The following is a 25099-nucleotide window of genomic DNA, read 5'->3' on the forward strand; positions in this document are numbered from 1 at the left end:
GGCAGGCAGCACCGAACGAGAAAACTGTAGTGGCCCGAGGTGACAGGGCAGTGCATCAAGGGGCAGGCAGGCAGGCAGGCCGTCAAGGCGGCCATCCAGGACGACGCGTCATTACCCCGTGATCGCACCCACCAAAATCCATGCATAATTTGGGCCAGCAGTGCGTGATTTATAGCACTGGCGGGAGGAAAAAATGCAGCGCGCCGACCGGGAGTCGAAGCCGAGTCGAGTAGTCGAACCCACACGAGGCTTTGATCGGGTCAGGGCTGGGCTTGGCTGGGCAGCACCGCCACTGCCTCCAGGGCCTCGTGCCCGCACTGCATGCCGCGCTGCATGCCGCATGAGCATGGCCGTCGCCCTAATCGAGCACGGAGGAGCAGAGGGCTGCTTCCGGGGAGTGCTTTCGTCGCTCTGTCTCACTCGCACTCAGTGGGCGCCGTGTGCGTGTGCGAGAGAGGCAGGGCGACGAGAGGTCATTTCGGAAGCAGCCCACTGGCCAGCCTGTCCGGCGGCGCGCGTCGCTGCGCTGAGCGGTGTGCTGGACAGTCCGGAGGACACCGTCCGCCGAGACAGATTGCATCTTGATCCTTCCGGACGATATCATTTCGGAAACACATTCCTGGCCGGCGATGAGATATAATTGGAAAATAATGCAGTCCGGCCGAGGACAATAGAGGGAAACAACAAAAGAATATACGGAGCGGGGCATTGCCCGGCGTCGCCGTCGTCGACGCCACGGTCCCGGTCTTGTTCATGTTCGTCCGGAGTCCACGGACTCCAGGGCTAGAGCAGCGCGAGGCGGTGCGTGGCGTGGCGCGGCCGGGGCCCTTGCACGTGCCCGCAGTGCCCGTGCTGCCCGTGCACCGTACACCGGCCTGCCAGGAATCCAAGTGCCCCGCCGCCAGGACGCCACGCCGCCACCACCGCGGAGCAGAGCAACAAAGGCGAGCATTGTGTTTCACGTTTTGCGTACAGCGCACAGCGCAGCACAGCGCTCGGTACGCGCGTGCCTTATACGGCGCTCTGCCCCGTGTGTGTGTGTGTGTGTGTGTGTGTGTGTGTGTGTGTGTGTGTGTGTGTGTGTGTGTGTGTGTGTGTGTGTTCGAAGGGCCCGGAGCAGGGCCCAGACAATAGCGGCGCGGCGTTGCACATTGGGCGAGTGTGACTAGCTGCGCGCGGCGCGCTGCGCTCGCATGACGCCGCCACGCCACGGCGCGGCTTGACTTGCACCTGCTTATTTATATTGTAAAGCTCGCCTGGACGCCGCGCCGCCGCAGCCGGCCGCAGCCCGCGGCTGGAAAGCAGATAGCCCCCCTGGACAAACAATAACACCGAGGGCCGAAGAGCCGGCCGGGCCCCGTCACGGCCAGGACGACGACGACGACGCGAGCCACGCGGAGGGGCGGCTGAGGTCCTCGCGGCACAACGGCGTTACTCTGTCTCTCTCGCACCCCTACGGGACGCCCTGCGACTGCTGGAGAAACACCAAGGCGAGGCACTGTTCGGAATCGCCCCGCTGCCGTGGCTGCCGTGCGCGGAAAACGGCCTCACGACGAATCGGGAATGCTGCGCGCCGCGCCGCCGAGCCATACGTAGTCCGCAGTCCGCACTGCAGTGTGCTGGCTCTGCGGGCCGCAGTGCCGCGGGCGTGCCGCGGGCACGGAGCGCGGACGACCCGACCACGGCTCGCCTGGCTGCTCCGATTGCAAATCCGCGCGCAACTCCGAGAAATTGGCGTCGCCGCCGGAAGGCAAAGGGAAAAGGGAAGGCAGCACACAGACAGACACACACACACACACCACCGCGCCGAGCACCGCCGGGGCCTAGTGGGGCTGGCGCGGCGTCACACGACGGCGGCGTGGTCGCGGCGGCGTCGCCCCCAGCTGCGAATAGTGCGTGACGGGCGCGGCGGGCCCGCGGCACTGCAAATAGTAGTGGAAATGGCTTCATTCCAGTTCCAGGCACGCGCTGCGCACGCTGCACACGCACCGCTGGAAGGTGCACTGGAGGCGGCTGGAGCCCGTATTTGCATAGCCGGGAGTCAGGGGGCTCGGCCTGCCCGGCCCGGCGCGGCCTGGCGGCTCGACCGCGGCCCCGCCTAGGACGCGCCGGCACGCGGCACGCGGCCAGGCTCGCGGCCAGGCGAGGCGACCTGCGGCGGCGACACGCAGCACCAGTCAGGGCACCAGTCCTCGCTCGCGGAGCCTCGCGGTCCTCGCACCAGTCCCAGTCCACCAATCAGGGGATTGAGTCGTAATGGCGGGACACGCGCCGGGCCGACAGGCCGGCAGTCCGACTCGCCTGGCACTACGCCGCGAGCCAACAACCAGGCTGATTCCCAGAGCGGTTTCTCTCGCTGTCTCTCTCGCACCTAAGCGGGCCGCCCCGACAGAGCGATAACGACCCTTGGGGTCAGCATAGCAGGTCCAGCGGCGGGAAAAATGAAGGCGCGAAGCTGTGACCCTCGGTGGGTGTCGAACCCGGGACAGTCCAGCGCCACGGAGACGCGCGGCCGTCAGAAGTGACAGGCCGTGATCCGGCATGCAGGCTCAGCCGCATTCCTGTGCCGAGGGCCACAGGGCCACAGGGCCACAGGGCCAGAGGGTGGGGCCCAACTGGCCGGTTGGGCCGAGAGGCCGAGACACGTCCAGGGCACAGGGCCGCACAGGGCCGCACAGGGCCGCACAGGGCCGCACAGGGCCGCACAGGGCCGCACAGGGCCGCACAGGGCCGCATAGGGCTGCCCGGCTGGAGGCTGGACCGACCTGGACCCAGTGACCATATAAAGGGGTCCGGGCCCGGCGAGGCCCTTGGGCCCTGCAGACCGACTGCGAGAGTAGCTGTCTCTCTCGCACATATAAAGGACGCCCCATGAGTGCGAGAGAGACAGGGCGACAAAAACGCGCCTCGGAATCGCTCTTATCGCAGCACTCATCAAGGAGCCCGCCTAAGCCTTTCGCGATAACGCCCTCGCCCCCCACTTTCTTGACACAACAACCCCTTCGCCATAAATCGCGACTATTTGACACCACTGTATCAACGGTTTCTTTTTTTTCCTCCTCAGAAAAAGAAGGAAAGAAAGAAAAAGAAAGCTGGGGTCTCGTCCGCCGCTCCCACCCCCACCCCCGCGCGGCCCGGCCCGTCAGGTAGGGAATAGAAGATGACGAATCGCACCGCTCTCCCGAAACAAGGCAAGCCAGGCAAGCGGGGCAGGCATTATTGGCGGGAACACCTGCATTGCATTCTACCTGACTGACAAGCCCGCTTAGCCCGCTCCCTCCCTCCCGGCTGGACTCCCAGTGGACTCCCTGGACGGCGCTGTTGGTCAAGCAGCCCGCCAACCACCCTCGGAAAGATTTTTACGTTTCTTACAATATTTGACTGTACGATGTACGAAACTTTTTCTCTTTTTTTTTTTTTTTTTGGAGACGGCGACAGCAACCACCGCAGAGGACAGATGAATCACGGACGCGGTGGTGACACAACCGCACTCTCTCGCTCGGCCCCTCGTTCGTTCGGCGTCCCGTATGGGCTTGCGGTGAAGACAGAGAGAGAAAGGTTCCAAGGAAACTCTGGGCGTGGTGAACCACACACATACACTCACACACCTCGCTCCACTCACCGCCACCAACACCCTTCTCTGAATCTCGGCCTCGGCCAGGCCTCCAACAGGCCTCGGCCCCTCCGGTCCACCGGAAGTCAGTATTTGCACAACAAACGACTTCTTCCCCGCTGGCCGGCTTATTTTTCTTATTTTTCATATTTACTTTCCGATGGTGACACACACACACACACATACCTCCTTAAAGCCCCGTCCCGTCCCCCTCTCACTCACACACACACAAAGGACGCACACTTGTGCGATTGTGCGACTCTGTATTCCAGGAATGGCCGCCAATATCCGAGAGATACGCCCTGCACGCACGATAAATCCCCCATGTATATGTATATGCGCGTGCGAGTGTGTGTGTGTGTGTGTGTGTGTGTGCGTGCGGGCCCACACATCCACACAAGGAGGGCTGCGCGTAAAACTCCAAGTTTTACGACTATTAATCTCCCGGGTGACGGCGTCATGACCGCGTCAACCCGTCGCGGCGTCGCGGCGTCGGCAGCGCCACCGCAAATGCGTTCCTCCGCACCTCCGAGGAGGCCGTGGTGACGGAGGCCGTGCTGGAGGCCGAGGCCCCCGACCACACGACGAGATAAGACGACCGCGGGGCGCAGGAGGCTCCGAAAAACACCTCGGCCACGACATTCATGACGACGCGGAGGACTGGACCTGTCGACGTGCACACACACACACACACACACACACACACACACGGACGCTGTGGGCCTATCTGTGGTGCAGCACCGGGGGAAGCAACAATGAATCACATCCGTTTGTCGCGTCTGGTTGGCTGGTTGGTCTGGTCGGCGGGCGGCCTCCCTATCCCGGCCTCTACAAGTGGTCTGTCGGTCTGGCGGGCGCACCGCGGCCACGCACGGCCTCGGCCAAGGCTGGCCAAGGCTGGCCAAGGCCCGCGCGGCCGCGACGACCAAGGGACGGACGGCGGGGTGCTCGCTGCTCGCGTCGCCCCAGCGCCCCAGCTGCAGCCGCCGCCGCTTGGGCAACGAGGCCGTGGGGGCCGTGGGGGCCGTGGCGACATCCACGGCAGGCGGCCGCGGTGTCGGACGAGCCCTCAATGTGGTGCCGGGGCGCCGCGCGCCAGCAACGCCTGCACTGCCTGCTGGCCCACTGCAAGCTGGTCTCGATGATGAAAGTCGCATGGGGACGAAGAGACATGGTGACGCGGCAACGACCACGACGCTCCCACGATGGTCCGAACTCGAATACTACGTACGCCGTTTTCCCGATGCGCCAGCCAACCCACCTGAAGCCACCGCAGTGCCGCAGCCACGCCGTCGAGGCCGTGGCCGTGCCCGCATCGCGACGAGCTCGCCTCGACATTCCTGGCGCAGACCTGGCGCGGACCTGGCGGCGCATTCGTCATTTTATTTTCTGCCCGCGAAAGGACGCGCACAATGAACCGGCGCGGCAAAAACGGGAAACGTTTTTCCTAGGACGCGCCGGATGAACACACACAGACGCACGCGTACACGCACACACACGCACACACACACGCACGCACGCACGCACGCACTCACGCACACGCACGTCAGTACGGGAGGGGTGGGGGTGTTTATGAAGAGGGTCAAACAGTGCTGTGCCCCGTCCCCCCCTTCCCGAGGCCCCGCCACGCCTCACGAAGCCCCGAAGCCCTCTCCAACCTCCACGCGCAAAGCCGCCACACCGCCACGACAAAAAAATTTGGCCCAAAAAAGGGGGGCAAATAGAATAAAACTCCTTCGGGAAATACAAATGGCTGCTACGTGACTAATAGGTCGCCTGAGTCTCAAAGCCTACATGCCTCCAGCCCTAACAACTGCGTTCGGTGCGTGCGTGTGTGAGCGCGCGCGCGCGGCAGTGTGGTGTGTGTGTGTGCGTGAGCCGGGCCGTATTATAGCCAAATCGGAAGCCCGGGAAGGGAAAAGGCGGTCAACTTTCATGGAAACACAACGCCGCGACCCGAGACGACCTGCAGCCAAAGTGCGGCCGCGACCCCGGCACACAATGGAAGGGGCAAAATCAGGAAATCGTAAAAAATCAAAAGGGGGAACAGTGGTTGGAAGGGGCAGGGGCCGAACACAAACACACACGCACGCCCCTCCGAAAGTCGCAGAGTGCAGAGGAGGAAGGAACATCGCCGGCGACACGACGGCGTTCGAGAGCTGCAGCGGTGCGGCAGCGGCCGGGGCTGTCTGACCTCAATGCTTTTACCCCAGTCGCTCTTATCTGGTCCAGCCATCCGAGCGAGCAGAAGGGCTGGCCCTTGCCCTCGCCTTGCCCCTTGCAGTCCCCGACACCACAACCACCGCAGCCTCCCCACACAACACCTGTGCGACACTGCCGACCGTGTGTGTGTACCTTGCGTGCCCATCTGTTGCCCTGCAAGATGAGCGTTCCCCCTCCCCTCCAATTTTCCCGCACCTTTTCGTCCCACACAAAACCATTGATTGGCCCTCTAAGGGCAGGAGGCTGCCGGCCGTGAGGGCTTGGCCGAGGGCCCCGCCGAAGGGCCGCGCCGAAGGGCCAGGGGCCAAGGGGGGAGCGGCGAGCAGCGGGGCTCAGAGCGACCGCTTTTCGCAATGGACCGTGCAGTCGGCCTGCGCGGCACGGGACGGGCAGGGGGCTTGGGCCGGGGCCGTCCCCGAGCCACCGGGACAAAAACGAGTCGACGGGGAAAAGGGTTACCGGCCACGTGGTCCCCTGCCTCCTCCTGCCTTCTTGTCTAGGCGGAAAATGAAGACGACGTCAGGTGCGAGAGAGACGGGCAGAGGGGCGCCGGGGAGACAGAGATCTGGAGGAAGATCTGGAAGGACAAAGAGGACTATTGGCTCGGCGAGGGCGAGGGGGGCGACGACGCCGAGCGGGCATAGCAGGCCGGGCGGGCGACGGCGACGCGGGATAGAGTTTCCTCCCGAGCCGTGTCCAGCCGACCGGACAATCACTGGAGCCACTGGAGCCTCTCCAGCTCGGCCAGCTCGTGCGCACGAGGCGCAAGACGTTAGCGGGCAGTCCACGGCACGGCACGGCCAGTCCGGCGGCACTCGCCTCACCGCGTTTTGGCGCCAAAATCCCGGCAACGCCGCCAGGCCCGCCTTCGTCCGCGAGGTCCACGACGCCGAGGTCCACGACGCCGAGGTCCCGGGCGATGGTATCGCCTGCCTATCGCCAGCCCGCAGGGCCGCAGCACTTTGGCGCGTTACGGCCTTCCGCCTTTACGGCCGGTCGCGCCTTATCCGCCATCTCGCCTTTATGCATTATCATTTTATCATTTTTTAACGGCGGCCGCAGCCACTTGGGTGGTTTATGGAACTCTCGGGGGTGCGCGCCGCGCGCCGCCGTCCAGTGTGCGAGGCCCGAGGGCCCGAGGCGGGGGCCGGGGCAGGGAGGGCCGGGGCAGGGAGCTGGACCATCAGGCCGGAAGCGAAAACGGCGAGCCCAATGCCGAATCGGGTCGCCGATCTCTGAATGTCACACCCACTCTGTCCCCCACACTCACACACACGCACACACACTGCAGGCGATCGCACCGCCCACCCCTCTCTTCCCATTTTCCTGCCAGAAGGACCATTATCACACCAGCTAAACCGTAATCTCGGAAAAACGAAAGCAATCGGGGACCATAGAACGACAGGTCGCCCCACCCCATCCCCTTTTCGGATGTAAAAAGTAAAAAGATGCGTGTGTGTGAGGGGGAGGAGCGCTATCTCTCCCCGCGTCCCTAGACTGTCCCTGGGGGGTGGCCGGGTAGATTATCCCAAATTACACACCCCTTGCCTGCCTCGGCCCTTCCCGAGGCCCTTCCCCAACCAAAACACCGAAACACTCCCACAACAAAAGCGGCGCACGCAAGGCGGACAGAAATTAAAACAGACACTCGACGGTTCCCTGGGTCCGAAAGCCACCCCAGGTCAGGTCGTCCTCGCGTGCCGCCACCAGAATAAACGCCAAAGTATGAATCTTCACCTCGTCAGACCGATCGGCGCGGATCGACGCCGGGGAGATTAAACAATTAAGAAACTTTCGACGATGGTGGAGCTCTTTGTTACGGACCCTGGGCGAGCCGCACACCGTACAAAAGGGCTGCACTGCACTGCACTGCAAGGGATTCGGAAGGGCCGAAGGGGGCCGATGGGGGCCGAGGGAGCAGGGAGACGGGCCGCCCGGCACAAAAAGATGATTATTAAGTGGATGAAGCGATCCCCGGCCTCCGGTCACGCGACGCGGTGCGCGCCGCAAGGCCAGGAAGGCCAGGAGGGCCAGGAGGGCCAGGAAGGCCAGGAACAGGGCGTCGTCGGCCTGCTCGCCGGCAGCGCGCCGCTCAATGCCACAGTGCCACAGCTCGTTAGAGGCGGCCGACGGCCCGAGTGGCCCGAGGATGACCCGGGCGGCGCGGTGAGCAGGGTCAAACCGCCCGGCGAGGAGTCGCACTTCGCTGAGGCGAGAAAAGATGCGTTTTGCACCACTTGGACTGTCGTCCGGCACAGAGCACACAGAGCACAGTGCACCACTCGCCGGGAACTTGGGCCTCACTTCCAGTTTGTATAAAGTTCACAAACAAGCGGCCGGCCGCGGTTTGTTTGTCCAGCGCTGTCCGGCCAGCGTGACTTATGACTGGCCGGGTAACTGGACACCTCGACTCCAGGGCCCCCGCCACTCCAGAACCTGGCCGGCTCGCTGCCTGGAGAAGACCGTCGTGAGCAAACAAGCGACAACTGAGATTGAAATTGAACTGGTTGGCATGGCAACACCGGGGCGAGGCTGCAGGGCGAGGCGGGCACTTTTAGGCTTGCTTTCGGGGCCACGGGGCCACCCATATGGGGCCGGGGTCGGGCTTGCGCGCCAAATGGTGTGCCGATGACATGTGTTTAGGCCCCGGCAGGGCTGGGCCGGGCTCGGGGATGCGACACGGCGACACCCGGGCCCCGCCTACTCGAAGAAGCGACTGCAGGAGTCCGTCGTCCCAGAGGGCGGAGCGCGAGTTCCCGGAAAAGCCTCAAACCCAGCGGTGAATAAATCAGCGAGCCGCTACGCGAACCCGCGACCTCCGGGTCAGCGAGCCCGTTCGCTAACCTCGCGGCTACCGGTGTCGGCGCTCGGGGTCGCGGCGCGCGTTGCGGTTTCCTCCGCAGGTGCGGCGCCTCGCGGTCCCTCGCACCTGCGGCCGCCGGGCGGTCCGGCGCGTCTCCGCGGTGCGAGGTGGGGCGGCGTGCGGCCCGCGGTGCCCCCTGCAGCTCCCGTGTGCCCCCCGCGGGGCCCAGGCAGGCGGCCCGGGCAACAATCGAGTAACTCAACGCGGAGGGAAACAAGCTGACGGGTCGCTGGTGTCGGGTTGCGGGTCCGGAGAGGAGAAGGGGGTTGCAGGAGTCGAAACTTGAAAACGCAGCCCGTTACAAGACATGTTTATACGCCCGGCCGGCCTCGACGGCGACCTCGGAGGACGCGCCATGCGCCGCCACCACGCCCACGACCCTTATCATGCTGTCACTGCTGTCGCCGCTGCGTCACTTCACGAAAAGCCACCTCAGCGCCGCCGCCGGCCGGATTCGAACCCGCCGACGCAGCGTTGCGCTCACTCCCGTTTCGGCCGTTGGCGCGCGCCCCCGAGCGAGATCGAGCTCGTCGTGACAATGGGCACGTCCACGGCGTCAGCCGCGTCAGCACCACGGCGGCGGGGGTCTTGGTCTTGGACGGCATCCCGCAACGCGACACCCCGGGCGTGCTGATAGGCAAGGCGCGCGCGCGTCCCGTCCCGCCCCGTCCCGCCCCGCCCCGCCCCGCCCTCCAGCTCGAGTGTGGCGACACTTCCGGCGTCCGTCGACGCAGTCAGTCGGACGCAGAGTGACGATGTGGCCGCGATAACCGCGAGGCCCGCGATGGCGGTCGCGAAACGACTCCCCAGCCTCCCCAAGACTCTCCAGCCTCTCCAGCGCCCTGCGGCGACGACACGTGTGTACGCAAAGCGACGCACAGCGACGCACAGCGGTCAGACTCCATTCAGACTCTCATTTGGCCCTCTAATGCACGCCCCCTGGGTCCCTGGGTCATCATCCGACATCATCAAGGTTCAAGGGTTCCGCTTTTCAGCAGTGCAGCAGCCCATGGCAGCAGGGCGTCCACACGCACGCGCAGGCACCTCGGACTGGAAAGCAGTTTCTCTAAATCGACAGTAAATTGCCTCCCAGTTGCGCCCCTTGCTGATGACGCACCTTGGCCGCGCCCTGGCCGGGCAGGACTGCACCGGACATCGGACGGTTGATTGTGTTTAGCTGATTGACACCATTTTCGCCATTTCGCTCATTCCTCAGCCGTTTCTGCAGTGTAAATGAATGGCCACCATCGCGTCGGCTCTCTCCGACATAGATTCGGTCCAGCCGGGACGTTCGTTCGTTCGTACAGACCGTGTATAGCGGACTCGCCGTTCTGGCAACAGTCAGAGCCAAGGTGGTTATCCAAGCTGTCGCCAGCGGGCACCGGCAAAGCCACACACACGCACACACACTGGCGCAGAGCAGCCGTCCTGGCGGCCTGGCATGCCGTTGGCCAAATGGGGCGGAGGATCCGATCGGAGTAGTGGTACAGTGACAGCGGCGGCAACATCAACAACACGACCAACAACAGGAGCATGGCAGCGTGCCCGCACTGGCCGCACTCCGAGGTGCCCGGCCGACTGCGGTAGGTCAGCCCGAGGCCCGGACGGCCCCGGACGGCCCGGACACACACCGCCCCCGAGGCCAAAACGAGGGCCCCTGGCGGCCCCCGGCGGCCCCCGGCCATGGCCGCCAACGGGAAGCCCGCGGCCATCCTGTGGCCTTTACCTTTTCGGCCCACTTTTACGCGCCCGGCGCACTGCGAGTCTTTACGCGCGGGCTTAACGACGGCCTTAACGACGGCGGCGTCGCGGCCGGGCCCACGCGGCAGTGCTGTCGCTCTGTCTCTCTCGCGGCCGCTCAGAACGCCCCAAGAGTGCGAGGGAGACGGCGCGCTCCGCATTCGCTCTGCAGGTGACCCGCCGGCAAGGTGCCCCGAGGTGCCCCACCCAGCTGCGCTGCTGCGCGCAAGCGGAGCGGAAAAAATGGACAAATGTAATCCCACGGCAGTGCGCTCTTTCTCAATTGCGTTCGGCAACTGTGAGCGAAATCCTCTCCGGTCCAGTCGGCACGGCAGTGATGCAGTGCACGGCGACGAGCAGTACCTGACGGCCCGCCGGTCGGGGCGGAGGGGAACAGGGCCGAGAAAAAGGGGGCTCAGGTTACGTCAAGACGACGACGGTGGTGGGGAGGAGGAGGAGGGGCTCTCCAAAACCGCTCGGCAGATGTTTTCCCGGAAAAAGACGGAACGGCGCGGCAGTTGCAGCTAGAGGGGCGCAAGTGGCCACAGCCATACGCACACACACTATCTCGCTCCCTCACACACGCGCAGGTTATTGCCGCGATTGAAGCTTGCGCCACCACCACCACCTCCACCTCGGCATGCCTCTGATAACCGTCGCTAAAAATAACCTCCCCTCCAGGCCTCGAGCCTCAAGGGCGTCTGGGCGGCGCGGCGGCGGCAACAGCAGTGCCGTGTTCCGGGACTCTTCCGCGCGACACCCGATAAGCTTTGAATCGACTGGACGGAAATCTTTTTCATATGACGCGGCGGGGCGTGGCGGCGTGGCGGCCGCAGGCCTGGTAGGCCGCAGGGTGCGTATCCCGTCACCCGTATCGTTCTCATCACTGCTCCAATTGACGTCCAGCCGGCCGGCCGCGGTACAGTGCTGCGCTGCTGCGGTCCAGTGTGGTGGTACAGTCCGCCCGTGGCGAATGGCCGAATCACACAACGCCATCTCTCTGGCCGAGATCGTGCCGGGCTTGGGCTGCTTTAGCACACAATGCGCGCCGCGCGGCACAGCGCGGCAGGCCCTTATTTTCATTCTTACATATTAACCCCCTCCCCCCTCCCCTCCGCCGCCCCGGCCGTCGAGTCTTTGTGCCGGTAAATACATACGCCCCACCACGGCCCCGGCCGTCACGTCCACGACGACGCACATATGAGTCGCCGCGCGCCCCGCGTGGCCATTGTGCGCGCGGATCGCACTCGGGCGTCCCGCGGCGCGGCGGCTCATCGGCGCCTCTGTGGCGTCGCCGTCGGGCACCTCTCCGAGTCCCCTGCCGCCGAAACGACTCGTCAGAGATTCGATTCGCGCTCGGATTCGCGTCCGCCGCCTCCAGCCCGGCCCCCTCCTCGTCGTGGTCCTCGCAGCGCGCGTGCGTCGAGCGGCGACTCGGTGGTGGCGACGCCGTGCTCGACGCCGTGCTCGACGCCGTGCTCGACGCCGTGCTCGACGCCGATACGACACCGTCCTCGCCACCACGGCCTCACCGGACGGCTCTCGCTGTCACGCGCCGCATTGCCATGGACGGCACAAACACACAGAGTGAGGGTAACCTGACTGTAAGTACACACACACACAAGCACTCAAGCACTCACATACGCCCTGGCCGGGCCATTAGCAGTTGGGACCCCGCCGCGTCGAGCTCCTGCTGTTGGCTACTGGGTACACAAACCTCAAACCGCACACACACAAACACACACACACACACACACACACTCCTAGAAACGAGTAGCGCACACGCAGTGACTCGCGCCTCGACAATTTCCGCCCCCCCCCCTCCCTCTTTCCCCCTCTCCCGACCGAATCGAAGCCGAGAGGACCGAGAATGGACCGAGGAGTCAATCAGCAGGCATCAGGCATGAGGACCTTCCCCTGGCCCTGGCCGCCCTGGCCTCAGTCTTGCCGGCCCTGTCCTCCTCAGCCCCTATAATTTTTTCGAGCGCGCGGCGCGCGGCCGGGCGAGTGCCGGCGAGGACGCAAAGAGCGAAGCGAGACAAAGGGAATCACATTTTCGAGTGGCTGCGCCTTCTCCGGCCGCGCTGCCTCGTCGTGTGCGCACTGGCAGTACTGGAAGGCCCGGGCCGCCGCCGCCGCCACCACTGCTGCTGCTGCATAATGTATAACCATTAGCAGGCTACGTGGTGCGGTTAGGACCGTCCCCCCTTTCCCCGCGTTCGGCGCAGGAATCCATCGTGTCTCCGCCAGAAATGACGTCCGCTCCTCCTCTCCCCAAAGTAACGCCTCCTGGCGCCGCCGCCGCAGCCGAGCCACGGCGGAGTGCGGTGCCGACGCCGAGCCGAGCCGAGGTTGTAATGAGGAGAGTGTCATCGTGTCCCTCGGTGTCGCACGGACAGCCACGACCGCCATGGACCGCGTGGCCGTGCCGTGTCGCCACCCACAGGCCCCACGCAGGCCCCACAGGCCGTCAGGCAGGCCGTCGTCAGGTCGGCGGGGCGCGGCGCCGACCACGGTGAGGCTCTGCAGGCCCTTCTCCAGCGCCGCGCAGCGCGTGTCTGGCGGGGCGTGGTCTCCAGCAGACTTGTTCCGAGGGTCGTTTTCGTCGCTCTGTCTCTCTCGCACCTCCACGGCGCGCCTCATGAGTGCGAGAGAGACAGAGCGACGCCTCTCGGAATCCGTCTCCGGAGCCATCGCGACAAAAGCGAGGCCCATAACGCGCTGGAGAAGGAGAGAGACGGGCGGAGGGAGAGAGGGGCCGGCCGGCACTGGAGCCTGGAGGAGAAACCGAAGAAACCATGGAGAAACGCGAGTATGACACGTTTGAATTTGCTGAGGTGGAAAAGCTTTAGGCGGCCGGCCGATGCCTGCCTGCGCCACTCCGCACACTCCGTCTACTCCGTGCCACTCCAGAACCGGTCCGGCGACGCGACCGACGCGACGCGCCGCCTGCATGCCAGTGCAGGCGACACGCCGACGGCACGGCACGGGACGGCACGGGACGGGCCTCGTTCCGTTCGACTGCGCCGAACTGAGCGAAAACGGACACGGCCAGACGGGCCCAAAGGTTCAAGGTTCAAATCCCGGTGCCGCACTGCGGTGTCGCCGGCTCGCCGCCACGTATTCAAATGGACCTCTATCTCCACTCGCCTTCCCTTCGCTGCCTTCGGTGCCTCCGGCCGATGCACGGCATGCGGCAGGCCGATTCCGAGGGGGAGGTCCCGTCGGCCTGTCTCTCTCGCACCCATACGGGACGCCCCACGAGTGCGAGAGAGAGACCTCCCACTCGGAATCAGCATGCAGGGCCATCGGCAAGGCGGCGAGGTGAAACTTGAGCGCGGCGCGGTTTGGCGCGCGGCCTGGGGCCTGGGGGCGGCAGCGAGCGGCGGCAGTAGGCCCAGATCCGCCGCTGATAGTAAGTCCCAGGCCAGAGTCCCGGGTTCGAATACCCGCTCTGCCTGCTCCTTTTTCCCTCCGCCCCGTGCGTATCGCGGCTACAGCCCCAAAGCCGCACATAAACATCCGTCACTCCTGAGCCAGCCGCCCAAAAGACGCCCGAAAATGAGGAAGGCTTATCATTGTGGGCAGAGCGGGCAGGGCAGCGCCGCGGCCACGCAGGTCCTTAATCAATCTTATCGCCGCTTAAGCCCTTCCGAGACAACCCTCACCGGCTGCCGACAAAAACAAAACAAAAAGTGAAGAAAAGCCGCGAAAAAATAACCCAAGCAGACGACACGGGGAAGCAAATCCTGCCGCAAAGCCCTTATTGGGGTCGCTGCTGCCGTCGCTCCGTCTCTCTCGCACTCCTACGCCCCTTCGGGCCGCCCGAAGAGTGCGACAGAGACAGAACGACGAGCCCCCGCCCGATACAATCACCACGGGACAGTAATACCGCGATGCTCGCCGGGTCCGGGCCGCAAATCTTCACTTCATCTCTCCTGGCAGGTCCGGCGTGTAGAGCGTGGCGGGCCAAAAGTCGCGAGACACGCATTTTGCATACACGCCGGACACGCCGCTACACGGCAAGGGGCCGAGGGGGGGGGGGGGGGGTCGTACGCCCAGCACGGCGGGGACAATGCAACGATACATCCAGATAGGGGCGATACCGATATGAGTCGTCCCGAGAGAGAGCGAGAGAGAGACAGAAAACTTATTGCCGGATGCGGGGAACGCGCGGCCGGCCAGCGCGATTCGAAATATAACCACGCCCGTGTGTTAGGCGACACGCACTAAAACCAAAGCAAATACACGAGGCGGCGTCCTGCCATATACCATGCACACGACACCGCGCCCCGCCTCGGCTCGGCACGGCTCGGCTCGCGCGTGCCCCGCGCCCCGGCTCCGCTCGGCTCGGCTCGGCTCGCGGACGTAGGGCCTTATACCAGAGACGCGGTATGATGTGTTGCCCTTTGTCATTCAAGCCCGTCTCTACAGCCCTTCCTGGCTGGCAGCCACATTCTAGACACGTATCGGCACATTGCGTCCCACAATGCAACGCAGGCAGACAGGCAGGCACACAGACAGGCAGGCAGAAACACACACACACTGCAAAGTGTGCTGCCATGCCGCTGTGCTGCGCGGTGCTGCGCAGGGGGGCGCCTTCCTGTTCCTGTCCCCAAAGTGCTGCCCCAACAAGCCTCTTCTCCGCTTGCTCCGCTGGCGTCCCCTGGCCGCGCCGTCGCCGCGTCAGGGCGTGACAATGGGCCGTCAACAGACACAAGGCCTCTTCCTCCGAAGTCCGGCCAGTCCGGCACCACACAGCGCCTCGGCGTGCACGGCGTGCACACTGTGAGTGCACCGCCAGCAACAAGCGTCGCGCCTCGCCTGCCTTCTGCCTGCATTTCCACACCCTTCCCCTTTTATTCGCTTCGCGGAAGCGCCTCGGTGAAGCAGTGGGCGCCCTGCGCGTCTGCCAATGCACTGCCGATGCACTGCCAATGCACTGCCAATGCACTGCCAATGCACTGCCAATGCACTGCGAACGCGCATCCCGCTCGCTAATCACCATCGTCGTGGTCGCCGTCGTCGAGGTGCGCATAATTGATATACGTACACCGACACGGGGGGCTCCGGTCCGGCGGCCGGGGTCCAAACAAAAACACCCACTTTTCACCTTACGGGAATTCGCGGTTCATTTTTCACCACCGGGTGCGCGCTGTATACTACACAGGTGTTTGTGTTTTTGTGTTTGGCCGGGCGAGAGCAACGCGGCGGACACGGATAGTCCATTAAGACGGACACACACACACACACACACACACACACACATGGACACGCACTCACACAGACACACACATGCACGCAGAGGACGGCGCTAAATTTGCGAAACCATTCATTTTTCTTGTCGCGTTGTTTAGTACGTACCGCCTTTATGGCGAAAGGCACACCACCACCACCACAGTGTTGCAGAGTGGATCGGGTGAAAACAAAAGCGGCTTCTGCGACGTGGCCGTCGAGGCGGTCGAGGCCGAGAGGATGGATGGAGAGGGGCCGGTGCCCCGAGAGCGAACGTGGCTTGGCCCGGCCGGGCAGCCCGATGGCCCGATCGCCGTGTCCGCCCATCAAACTAAAACAGTATCATTAAAAAGTTGGGGCGGCCCATTTATCACGGATTGCGGACCGGGACGGACGGGGCGGACTGGAGTGGAGTGGAGAGGAGGCAGTGGAGTGGAGGCGATCCTTACCGGACCGCCGCCCCGCCCCGCCCCGCCCCCTGCGTTCAAGTTTCCAGGGGTTTGAAAGGGCGGGCAGGCAGGCAGCCGCCCAAGATGGACGACTGCTTTCGCCGCCCCCGCGGCCGGCCGAGGTGGTAATGTGGTTATCAAACCCCCGGCTGTGGAAAATCGACGCAGATCGAACCTCGCGAGGGGTTCGTACGGTCCTAACGCCACAATGCAGCCACACACGCCATTAGTATCAGTCGCGCGGCTCGGCGCGGCACGGCACGGCCAGGCGTGGCCAATGCGGGCTGATAGGCTAATGGGGCATTCGTCTTGGGCTTGGGGCTTGGGGGTGGCTGGCTGGCTGGCTGCCTCGCATCCATCAGACGGGCTCGCCGCTCGCAGCGCATACTGATGGCGGATCGTCGCCGCCGCCACGCCCGCCGTCCCGCCATCCCGGGGTGCGGGGTTCGACTACCGACGCTCCTTGTCCTTCGTCCACCCGCCCCCGACGACAGCCATCTCCGTCCACTTTGCGCGAGAGTGCGTGCGACGGTGTGACTCAGCAGGGCGGTGCGCTGCGCTGCGCCGCCTGATGGACGCCTTCGCCGTCGACGCCAGATCCATCATGACCCGAGTGTTGGAAAAACAGAGGCGCGACGTGGGCGAGGCCACGTCGGCCGTGGCGCCGGCGCGATAGGCCGATAGTCCGCCCGATAGGGCAGGTTTGGCTCCTCCGCTTCTTGGCGCGTTGCGCGCGTTTAGGACGACTTGACGACAAAAAGCGCCCAACGAACGGTCGGAGCGGCGTCTCTTTTTGCCGCGGAACGTTGAAAAATGGGCCGGCCTTGGCGAGTACTCGAACCCGGGCCGGCCGTGGCAGCAGCACCCACTTCCGCCGGGACGAGTCGGAGGAGCGCCCCGCCAAAGTTCATAGCCGCGCCGCCGCCGCCCTCGCCGGCTCAGTTTCCGGCAAAAGTGCAAGGCTGCGACACGACCACGACGTGCACCTTCATCAGCAGTAAAACCCGGCGGGTCAGCACAGCGAGCGCGCGGCCCACCGTCGTCGTCGTCGTCGCAGCACCGCCAGCTTTCCCGTCCTTTTTCCCCGCTCCGCCACTGCAGAGCCACTGCAGAGCCACTGCAGTGCCACTGCCGCGACGTTCCGCTCGCTCCGGCCGCTCCGGCGTTTCAATTTTCATTTTACTGCCGACAGCTCCGCGGCTCCGCGACCTGGCATTAGGGGAAACGCGACGCGGCGACGCGGCGACGCGACGGGTAATGACAGCGCGGGCCCCGAAATCAACACCGATAACCGCGACTCGTCCACTGTAGTGTACGTGGCATGCCGGTGCAGGGGGAGGGGGCACTTCGTACTTCTCGGCCAACTCCCTTGCCTCCTCCAGCGACCGCAGATCCACTTAGAAAGGCACGCGCGCCGTGTGTGTGTGTGAGTGTGTGTTTGTGCGCCACGCTACCCGCTAATTACTAGAGTTCCAGTCGGGACTGCGATATGTGGCCATTGGGCACGGCGCTGTCAGCCCTGCACTGCAAGAGACACTGAGCAGCTGTGTGTGTTGTGTGTGTGTGTGTGTGTGTGTGTGTGTGTGTGTGTGCTGCTCCGGCCAAGGAGCACAGCCTGCCTGCTCCGCCAGTGCGCCGCCTGCCTGCGGTCTGCCTGCGCAGTCTCCTGCGCACGGCATGCACGGTGCGGGGGTGGAGGAGAAGGCCCCCTTGGCGCCGGGCCCACAAGCCCCACAAGCCACAGGTGGAGGGGGCCGACCGGTGCACTGCAAGCACTGCACGCATTTTCTGGCGTCCAGGACGGTCCAGGAGGCATCCAGCCGGCAAGAGGCTGCACCTGGAACCGATTCACCAGTACTGGCGCTCTGGAGCGCGGCGGCCGAGAGAACCAAGCCCTTCTTCAGCGCGTCGCGCTCGCTCCAAAACTCTGGTATTGTTTCACTTGACGCCCAGCCGGGCGGCCAGCCACGCGGCCAGCCACGCAGCGAGTCACGCCGGGCAGCCCGAGCAGGCAGCCGGCGGAGCCACGGGCCACAACAACGGCATGCACTCGTATCGCTGTGCTTCGCTGTGCCGCCAACGCCCAACACAAACCGGGGCCACGGGGCGTTGTCGCGCTGCAGCTCGGGCGGGGCGGGGCGAGGCGGGGCGGGGCGTGGCGGCTCGGTGCTCACGGCTCATGACGGATCCGGTGGGCACACGCGGCCATGAGCGGCAGGGCCGGGCCGCATGGCATGACCCATTGGACACGGATGGCCCCCCGGACCCAATGACCCATCGCATGGCTGGCCCAGGGGCCCAGCGCACGGTCCACATCAACCTACGGAACGCCCCATGAGTGCGAGAGAGACAGCGACGAAAACGACTCTCGGATTCAGTCTGCAAGGCAGGGCCGGGCAGGGCGGTGTCGCCGCTCGGTGAAAGGCCATGGCGCTCACGGCGGCGGCGGTCGACCCGACGGCCGCCTCTATGAGGGGATTTGCAGGCGAACGCCGCGCCGTCCATGCAGGCCGTTGCCGAGGCACGCCGCCAGGACGGGCGCGGCGAGCATGGCGGCGAGCATGGCGGCGAGCGAGTTTCCGCGGGGGCGGGGCGGCGGGGCGTGGGCGCGACATGGCCGCAGCGCCGCGAGCCGCACGGGCAGTGCGCGGACGGGCAGCGCGCCGCCAGAGTAACATTTTCAAAGACGCAGAATGCATCTGCCGAGTGAAACAGCGAAACTCCCGGGACGCCCCGACGAGTCCGGCGCGTCGTCGCGACGCGGCGCCCGGACGACCATAAATCGAATCCGACTCGATTTATCTTCAATTCAATTCGATTCCCGCCGCCGCCATTTTTTCCCCGGACACCTCCGGCACGGCGATGATGAGTGGGCCGGGCCGCCGGGCCGCGGCAACAGCGCTGCCAGTCCGCTGCCGGCCGGCCGACTTTAAATAATAAAATTCGGGGACTTTATGGTGTAGCCGTCGGCCGGACACAGTGGAGGCGCGAGGTACTGCCAGGCGGACGCTGCGGGGGGCGGCGTCCCGCGTCCCGCCCCGCGTCCCGCACGTCGCCGTCGTCGTGGGCGGACCGCGGACCCTCTTCCGCCGCGGCGCCACCGCACACACCGCCAAAACGGCCAACGGGACGGCCGCGGCGGGGATTCGAACCGCCGACCTCAGGCCCAACCAACCGCCCCCGGCGCGCCACGCCCGTTCGCTGCGTCACCGTACCCGGAATGATCCCTTTCACCGGGGCAGCGCGGCCGCCAGGACCTCCACTCGGCCCCCAGGACCCCGCCGGCGAGCCCAGCGACACATTCCAACACCCTGTCCGCAGCAGCGGCCGCGCCGCCGAACAGCCGGCCAACAAGATGACTTGGATAAACAATGCCCGGCGCGCTGCGCGCTGCGCGCTTCAAGGCAGCGCCAACAGCGGCAGCGCCAACAGCGGCAGCCGAGGTGCTAACCGAGCGGAATGACGAAAATGTACTCATTTGAATGTCCTGCAGCCCTGCCGCCTGCCCCCTCTTACTCCTCCTCCTCCTGCTTCTTCCTCTTCTCCTCCTCCTTCTCCAGCGCGTTCCCCCAGCACGCTCCGGCACTGCTCGTCGTCGTGGCGGGGCGGGGCGGGGCGGGGCGGGGCGGGGCGGGGCGGGGCGGGGCGCGACGGGTCCTAAAGCTTTTCAGGCGGCCACGCCACGCCGCGTCGTGCCACGCTCCCCCCGTCTGGCACGAGTTCAATGTCAGGAACCCCTCCCCACTCCTCTCCAGACGTCTCCAGGATCTCCTGGCGCGACGGGCGGCGGCGCGCTGCCCATGGCGCTGCCACGTCGACGACGACGCACGGCGCACGACCGCCGCGACGAGGCACTGCTTCACCTTGCGGCGCGTCGCAAGGCAGCGCATTGCGGCGTCGGCCAAATGAGCAGGGGGCGTGCGCGTGACTGCGTCCAAACGGAAGACCGACCGCAGCACGCCCATTCTGATGTCTGTCTCACTCGCACCCCGACGGAACGCCCCGCGAGGGCGAGAGAGACACAACACTGAGCCGGCTGCAGAGACATGCAAAATAATGCACCGGTGGCACGCAGCCCGCTCGCAGCAGTCGCAGCGCCGCAGCACGCTGATCATCGTTTGATGCCTCCGACGCTGCTCGCCGGAAAATGACTATCATTTGACGCGAGACGCGAGCGACCGAGGCGCGCGCGGAGGGCGGGGGCAGGGCGGGGGCAGGGCGGGGGCAGGGCGGGGGCAGGGCGGGGGCAGGGCTCACGGCCTGCGCCGCCACCGCTAGACGTACGTACTCGCCGGGCAATCGACCCCAACCGGCGCGACACAGAAGCCGCAGCCAGCAGGTTCATAAGGCCCTCGACGACAACGCCGTTTTCCCCCCGTTTCATCAAGCTCGCACACGCACACACGCGCAACCAGCTTGCGTGTCGCGTCATGAGTTGCTGCGCCAACAAATGCTCTATAAAGGCGGCAATCAGCCACGGAGCAGCCTAAAAGCAGCAGCATGCCTTTATCTCTTTAAGACATGTGTGCGTGTGTATGTGTGAGTAAGTGTGTGTGTGTGAGCAGCGCATGCCCATGCCGTGTGCGGTAGAGTCGTACAATTAGTTTAATGAACGGCCCGTCGACAGTGTGTGTGTGTGTGTGTCTGTGAGGGCGTCCATGTGAGTGTGAGTGTGTGAGTGTCCGCGCGGCACGCGAGGCGGCCGCCACTTGCCGGACCCTGGATGAGACAGCGAGCGATGGGAGCGTTTTTGTATCCAAAGTCATTACTACCGCCACTCGGCCGCGCGCCGCGCCGCCTGGACCAGACAGGGCCGAGGGCGTAGGGGCGTATCGACGCGGATAGAGGCGGATAGAGGGAGGCAGTGCGACGGTCTATCCGCCCCCTTTTTCTATCCCGGGAGATGATGATGCCTCGAATAATAGCGGTAAGAAAGGGCTGGCTGCCGCCTAGGCTCACTCGCTCACTCCGAGGCGCAGCGGCGCAGCACGGACGCACTTCGCCCCGCCCCGCCCCGCCCGTCAGGACCGGGAGTCCGTCAGAGGCCGTCAGGACGCCGTCAGGAGGAAGAGGAGTAAAGGGCGTCGGGGTGGTCTCTCCATCTCGCTCTCGCGCGCTGTCGGCGAGGTGTGAAAACGGTCCATCAACACAAACCATCCTTCTCCAGCATCGCGGCATCGCGGCCACAGAGGCTCCAGCAGCTCCAGCACTACGCGGGGCAGGGCGCGGCGAGGCGCGGCGAGGCGCGGCACGACAGACTCGACTTGCCGCCGTGCAATTAGCTTGTCCGTTAGCCCGGCGCGGGGAATTTCCCCGCGTGCGGGGGATTTTTCCCGCAGCCGCGACGCGCACCTGTGCGCCGCGATTGTCACGACACGACGGCGACCCGCAGCCGCAGCGAGCGGCCACGCCGAGCAGGCCGTGCAGGCCGTGCAGGCCGTGCTTGTGGTAATTACACGCAGCTGATCGACAAAAGGGCCTCGATGCCCGCATGGCCGCCCCGCCCCGCCCCGCCATCGCATTCCGAGGGCGGGCAGGGACTGCCGCCACCGCCACCGGCACGGGCTGGTCGCTGGTCCATCGGGGCGCGCGCGAGGCGAGCGGGGCGGGGCGGGGCGGGGCGGGGCGGGGCGCTGGAATGCCTGACCAAGCGAGATCAGCCCCCTTCCCCGCCCCGCCCTTCGCCGGCCCGATGCCGGTTGGCCGGGGCCGCTCGGTCAGACAAGGTGTCCTAAACGGATCGCGCCGCGACTCGCTAGACACGCGCCGCGCGGACGGGCAGACAGACAGACAGACAGACGGACAGGCAGACGGACAGACAGACACACAGACACAGGCGGGCAGACAGGCAGGGCAGGACGTGCCAATACGCGAAAGCCCGATCGGTTCCGGAATGCAACGCCTGCAAACTGTTGTGTCTGCAGCACAGCCAGCACCGCCGTCCGTCGCGGGGGGCGGCCGCGAGCGCCGAGTCAGGCGACTCAGCGACGTCGCTTAGCGACCACCCCCAGGGTGCCCGGCCCACCCCGCCGTCTCCAGAACCATCCAAAACAGAGTGGGCACCCTGTTTACGGTAGGTTTACAGTCCCCCGCCGGGTCGCCGCCAGGTCGCCGCCAGGTAGCCGCGCAAAGTGCACTGGTCCGCTGGCTGGGCATCGAGGGTGCAGCGTAGTGCAGCGAGCATCGGTTGGCGGCGCCGCCTCGGTGGAAGCATGGCCGTGCTTTTCCTCTCCACCGCGCCGATTTCCTCACCCCCGCTTCCAAATAAGGCACCAGTTTTTGTGCCGGACTGTACCGGACTGCCCGGCGGGCTGACGCTAGAGGCCTAGAGGTCTAGCAGCCTGCGACGTGCCCCCAGGCCAAGCCCCGCCCCTCTAGGCGCGCGAACGACGGCAATAAAATATCGCTTCGGGACCCTACTCGGGTACCCTCGAGGGCACAACGGGGTGGGAGGCGGCGCAGTGCCTGCACTGGGAGGCGGCGACGCCCTCGACGCCCGGCGCGGACACCGGCCGAGGCAACAGGCAAACGCACCGTTAGAGCCCCGGCAAGGCGAGCCGCTGACCGGCGAAAAGTAAAAATGATGGCCGCCGGCGGTACTCGAACCCGCGGCCCGACCGCCGCGTTGCACAAGCGCGCGCGCGCCGCGATAGCGATGAAAGAGAAACACAACCCTTGACCGGCTTGGACTGTTTGGACAAGCCGGAGATAGGGGTCAGCGGCGGCACGCCGGCGAGGTCGCCTGGCGCCGGCGGCTGTCTGGACTCTGGGACGCCCGCGCGGCGTCAGCAGACCGGATTACGAACTGAACCGGTGTCAGCAGTGTCAGACTGACCGATATCACGCCTCCTTGGAAAAAGTGTCACGGACGTGGAGCGCGTTGCTGCGCACTCTTGCTGCTTGTCGTGATGTATATACGAGGGTGGCGTGAGGGCCGCCATAAAACACACTCGAGGTGAGAAGGGACAGGGCCTGCACGTGCACGCACAGAAACAATAAGGCGACACGGCCTGGTGCCGCTTGGTGCCGCCACTGTGACCCCCAGGCCCCTCGACTCAGGTGCTGCGCATTGCAGCGCATTGCTGCGCCACCGCCACACCGCCCTGGGGTGGGGACCTCGGAGGTCGTCGCCCGATAATCCGCTTTGCACAGATCATAGTCTTGTCTGGGGTCAGGGTGTCAGAGTACTCCACCCACGCACCCTCCCCGGCTCCTTGGCGGGAACAAGGTCTGAACACTGGTCGCCGCGTTCCGTTTTCCAGACTCACCTTCCGTTCCAGTCGCACTGCTCGCCCATCTCCCCCGCACACGCCCCTCGCAGCAGGGCGGCCACCGCGGCGGCCAGCAGCAGCACGGTGTGCAGGGCCGGCAGGCCGGGCAGGGCGCGCACCAACCCCTGCCGGGGCCCCAACGGCCTCATCTCCTACGATGACGCCTCAGGACGCCGTCGACGCCGTGAAGAGAAGGTAATCCAAGGCATGGAGTAGCGGGACGTCCAACGCACGAACGAGCCGTCGGCCTATCGCGTTGACATCGCTGCCTCGCGCACTCACTCACACACAGCACTTGCGTCGCGCCGCACACTCACACGGTTTACGTAACTAGCAGACTCCGCACAGGGAAGGCTCTCAGCGCGAGACGGCACACGGAACGAACGTGCTCTCACTTCGGCGGCTGAGGCGCAACTGGCGGCTGGGCTGGCTGGCTGCTGGCTGCCGGCTAGCGGGGGCCCCGGCCGGACTGGCTGGCTGCGTGGCTGGCCGCCTGGAGCGGCGGCGGGGTGGGGGTGGGCCGGCGAGGGGCGCGGCGGGAAGGGGAGGTGGGGGAGCGGGGAGGGGAGGGACACCCGGATCACTTGTTGCCGTTTGCCGCCCCCGACTGGTCCATCCATCTATCCATCCATCCGTCCATTCCCAAGTCCCCAGAGGCCCCCGGACCGGAGACCGTCGGCGATGACCTGCTACACTCGCAGGTCACCTGAGCCTTCTGGAACACCAACCAAACCGCCAAGACTTTTCACTTTGCAAAATCGCCAAGGCTCGTGCTTGCAGCAGTGGTGACAAACTCTCCCCCAGTCCTCGGTAATTATTCCTCGCTAAAATGTTTATTTCGTTTACCGCGTATGGTGCGGTGCGTACTACGGTCCTCCCGCCCAGCGAATCATAAATCAAACGCGCACATGTGGAACGCCCTCCGAGTCCTATATGGCGCCAAAACATTTCGGGGCGGGCCTGACGGGCCTGACCGTCGGCGTCGGCAGGGGAGGGCGGGGCGGGGCGGCCAGTAAAAGAAGTGCACATCCCGCCAGTGTAATTTTCGCCGTGTGGCACAGCCCTCCGTTTCTTGCCAATGCTCCAAATAAGATAACTGCAGAACTGAAAATCGGCGCTTACCGGCGTCGCCGGGATTCGAACCTCGGTCCACCTGATTCCATGGGAGGCGGCGCGGGGGCTGCTTCCCACGTCCTCGCTACAAACAACAACAACATGGATGCGCGCCGCGGCGGCGGCCGGGCGGCGAGTCAAACACTCGGTTTGTTTGGCCGTTTGGTCCCTCAGCCCAATAACAACTGCAATAGTCAAGGTCGCTGGGTAATGGGGTAGTACTTCTTGTGCTTCTTACGCGCTCGCGGCGATCGCACGGACCGTGGACGCTGTCTCACTCCCACACACACAGACACACACACAGCGCGTCCGTCCCGTCCGTCCGCTCCCAGCAGCAGCCGCAGCTGACGCGCGCTTTATAAATATAGACCGCCCAGCTCGCGCGAAAAAACAAAAGCGCGTTTGGACCACATGATGCACAACGACCCGGCGACCCGACGAACCGACCGAGCGTCCCAACCCCAACCACCCCAACCCAATCTCGCGTCGGCAATTTTTGGCGGTACGTAATCAAGCGTCGCGCAGTGTTCCAAGCCGACAGTCCAATCCAAGCCGCCTTGGGTAATCCGATTTTTGTGTTCCCACGCGCCGG

At 65.2% G+C, this 25099-nt stretch overlaps 1 protein-coding gene across 1 annotated transcript in view; it reads right to left on the reverse strand.

Moving 5' to 3' along the window:
• Positions 1 to 23798, reverse strand: part of LOC117649665 (meteorin-like protein) — a 30178-nt gene extending 6380 nt beyond the window's left edge. The window contains exon 1 of the mRNA XM_034392609.1: positions 23392 to 23798. Within this exon, the coding sequence (XP_034248500.1) occupies positions 23392 to 23543 (152 nt within the window). The 5' untranslated portion in view covers positions 23544 to 23798. The remainder of the gene's footprint in view (positions 1 to 23391) is intronic.
• Between the last annotated feature and the right edge of the window lie 1301 nt (positions 23799 to 25099).

The sequence above is a fragment of the Thrips palmi genome, unplaced genomic scaffold (genome assembly GCF_012932325.1).
Source record: "Thrips palmi isolate BJ-2018 unplaced genomic scaffold, TpBJ-2018v1 HiC_scaffold_4, whole genome shotgun sequence".
NCBI classification, from domain to species: Eukaryota; Metazoa; Arthropoda; class Insecta; order Thysanoptera; family Thripidae; genus Thrips; species Thrips palmi.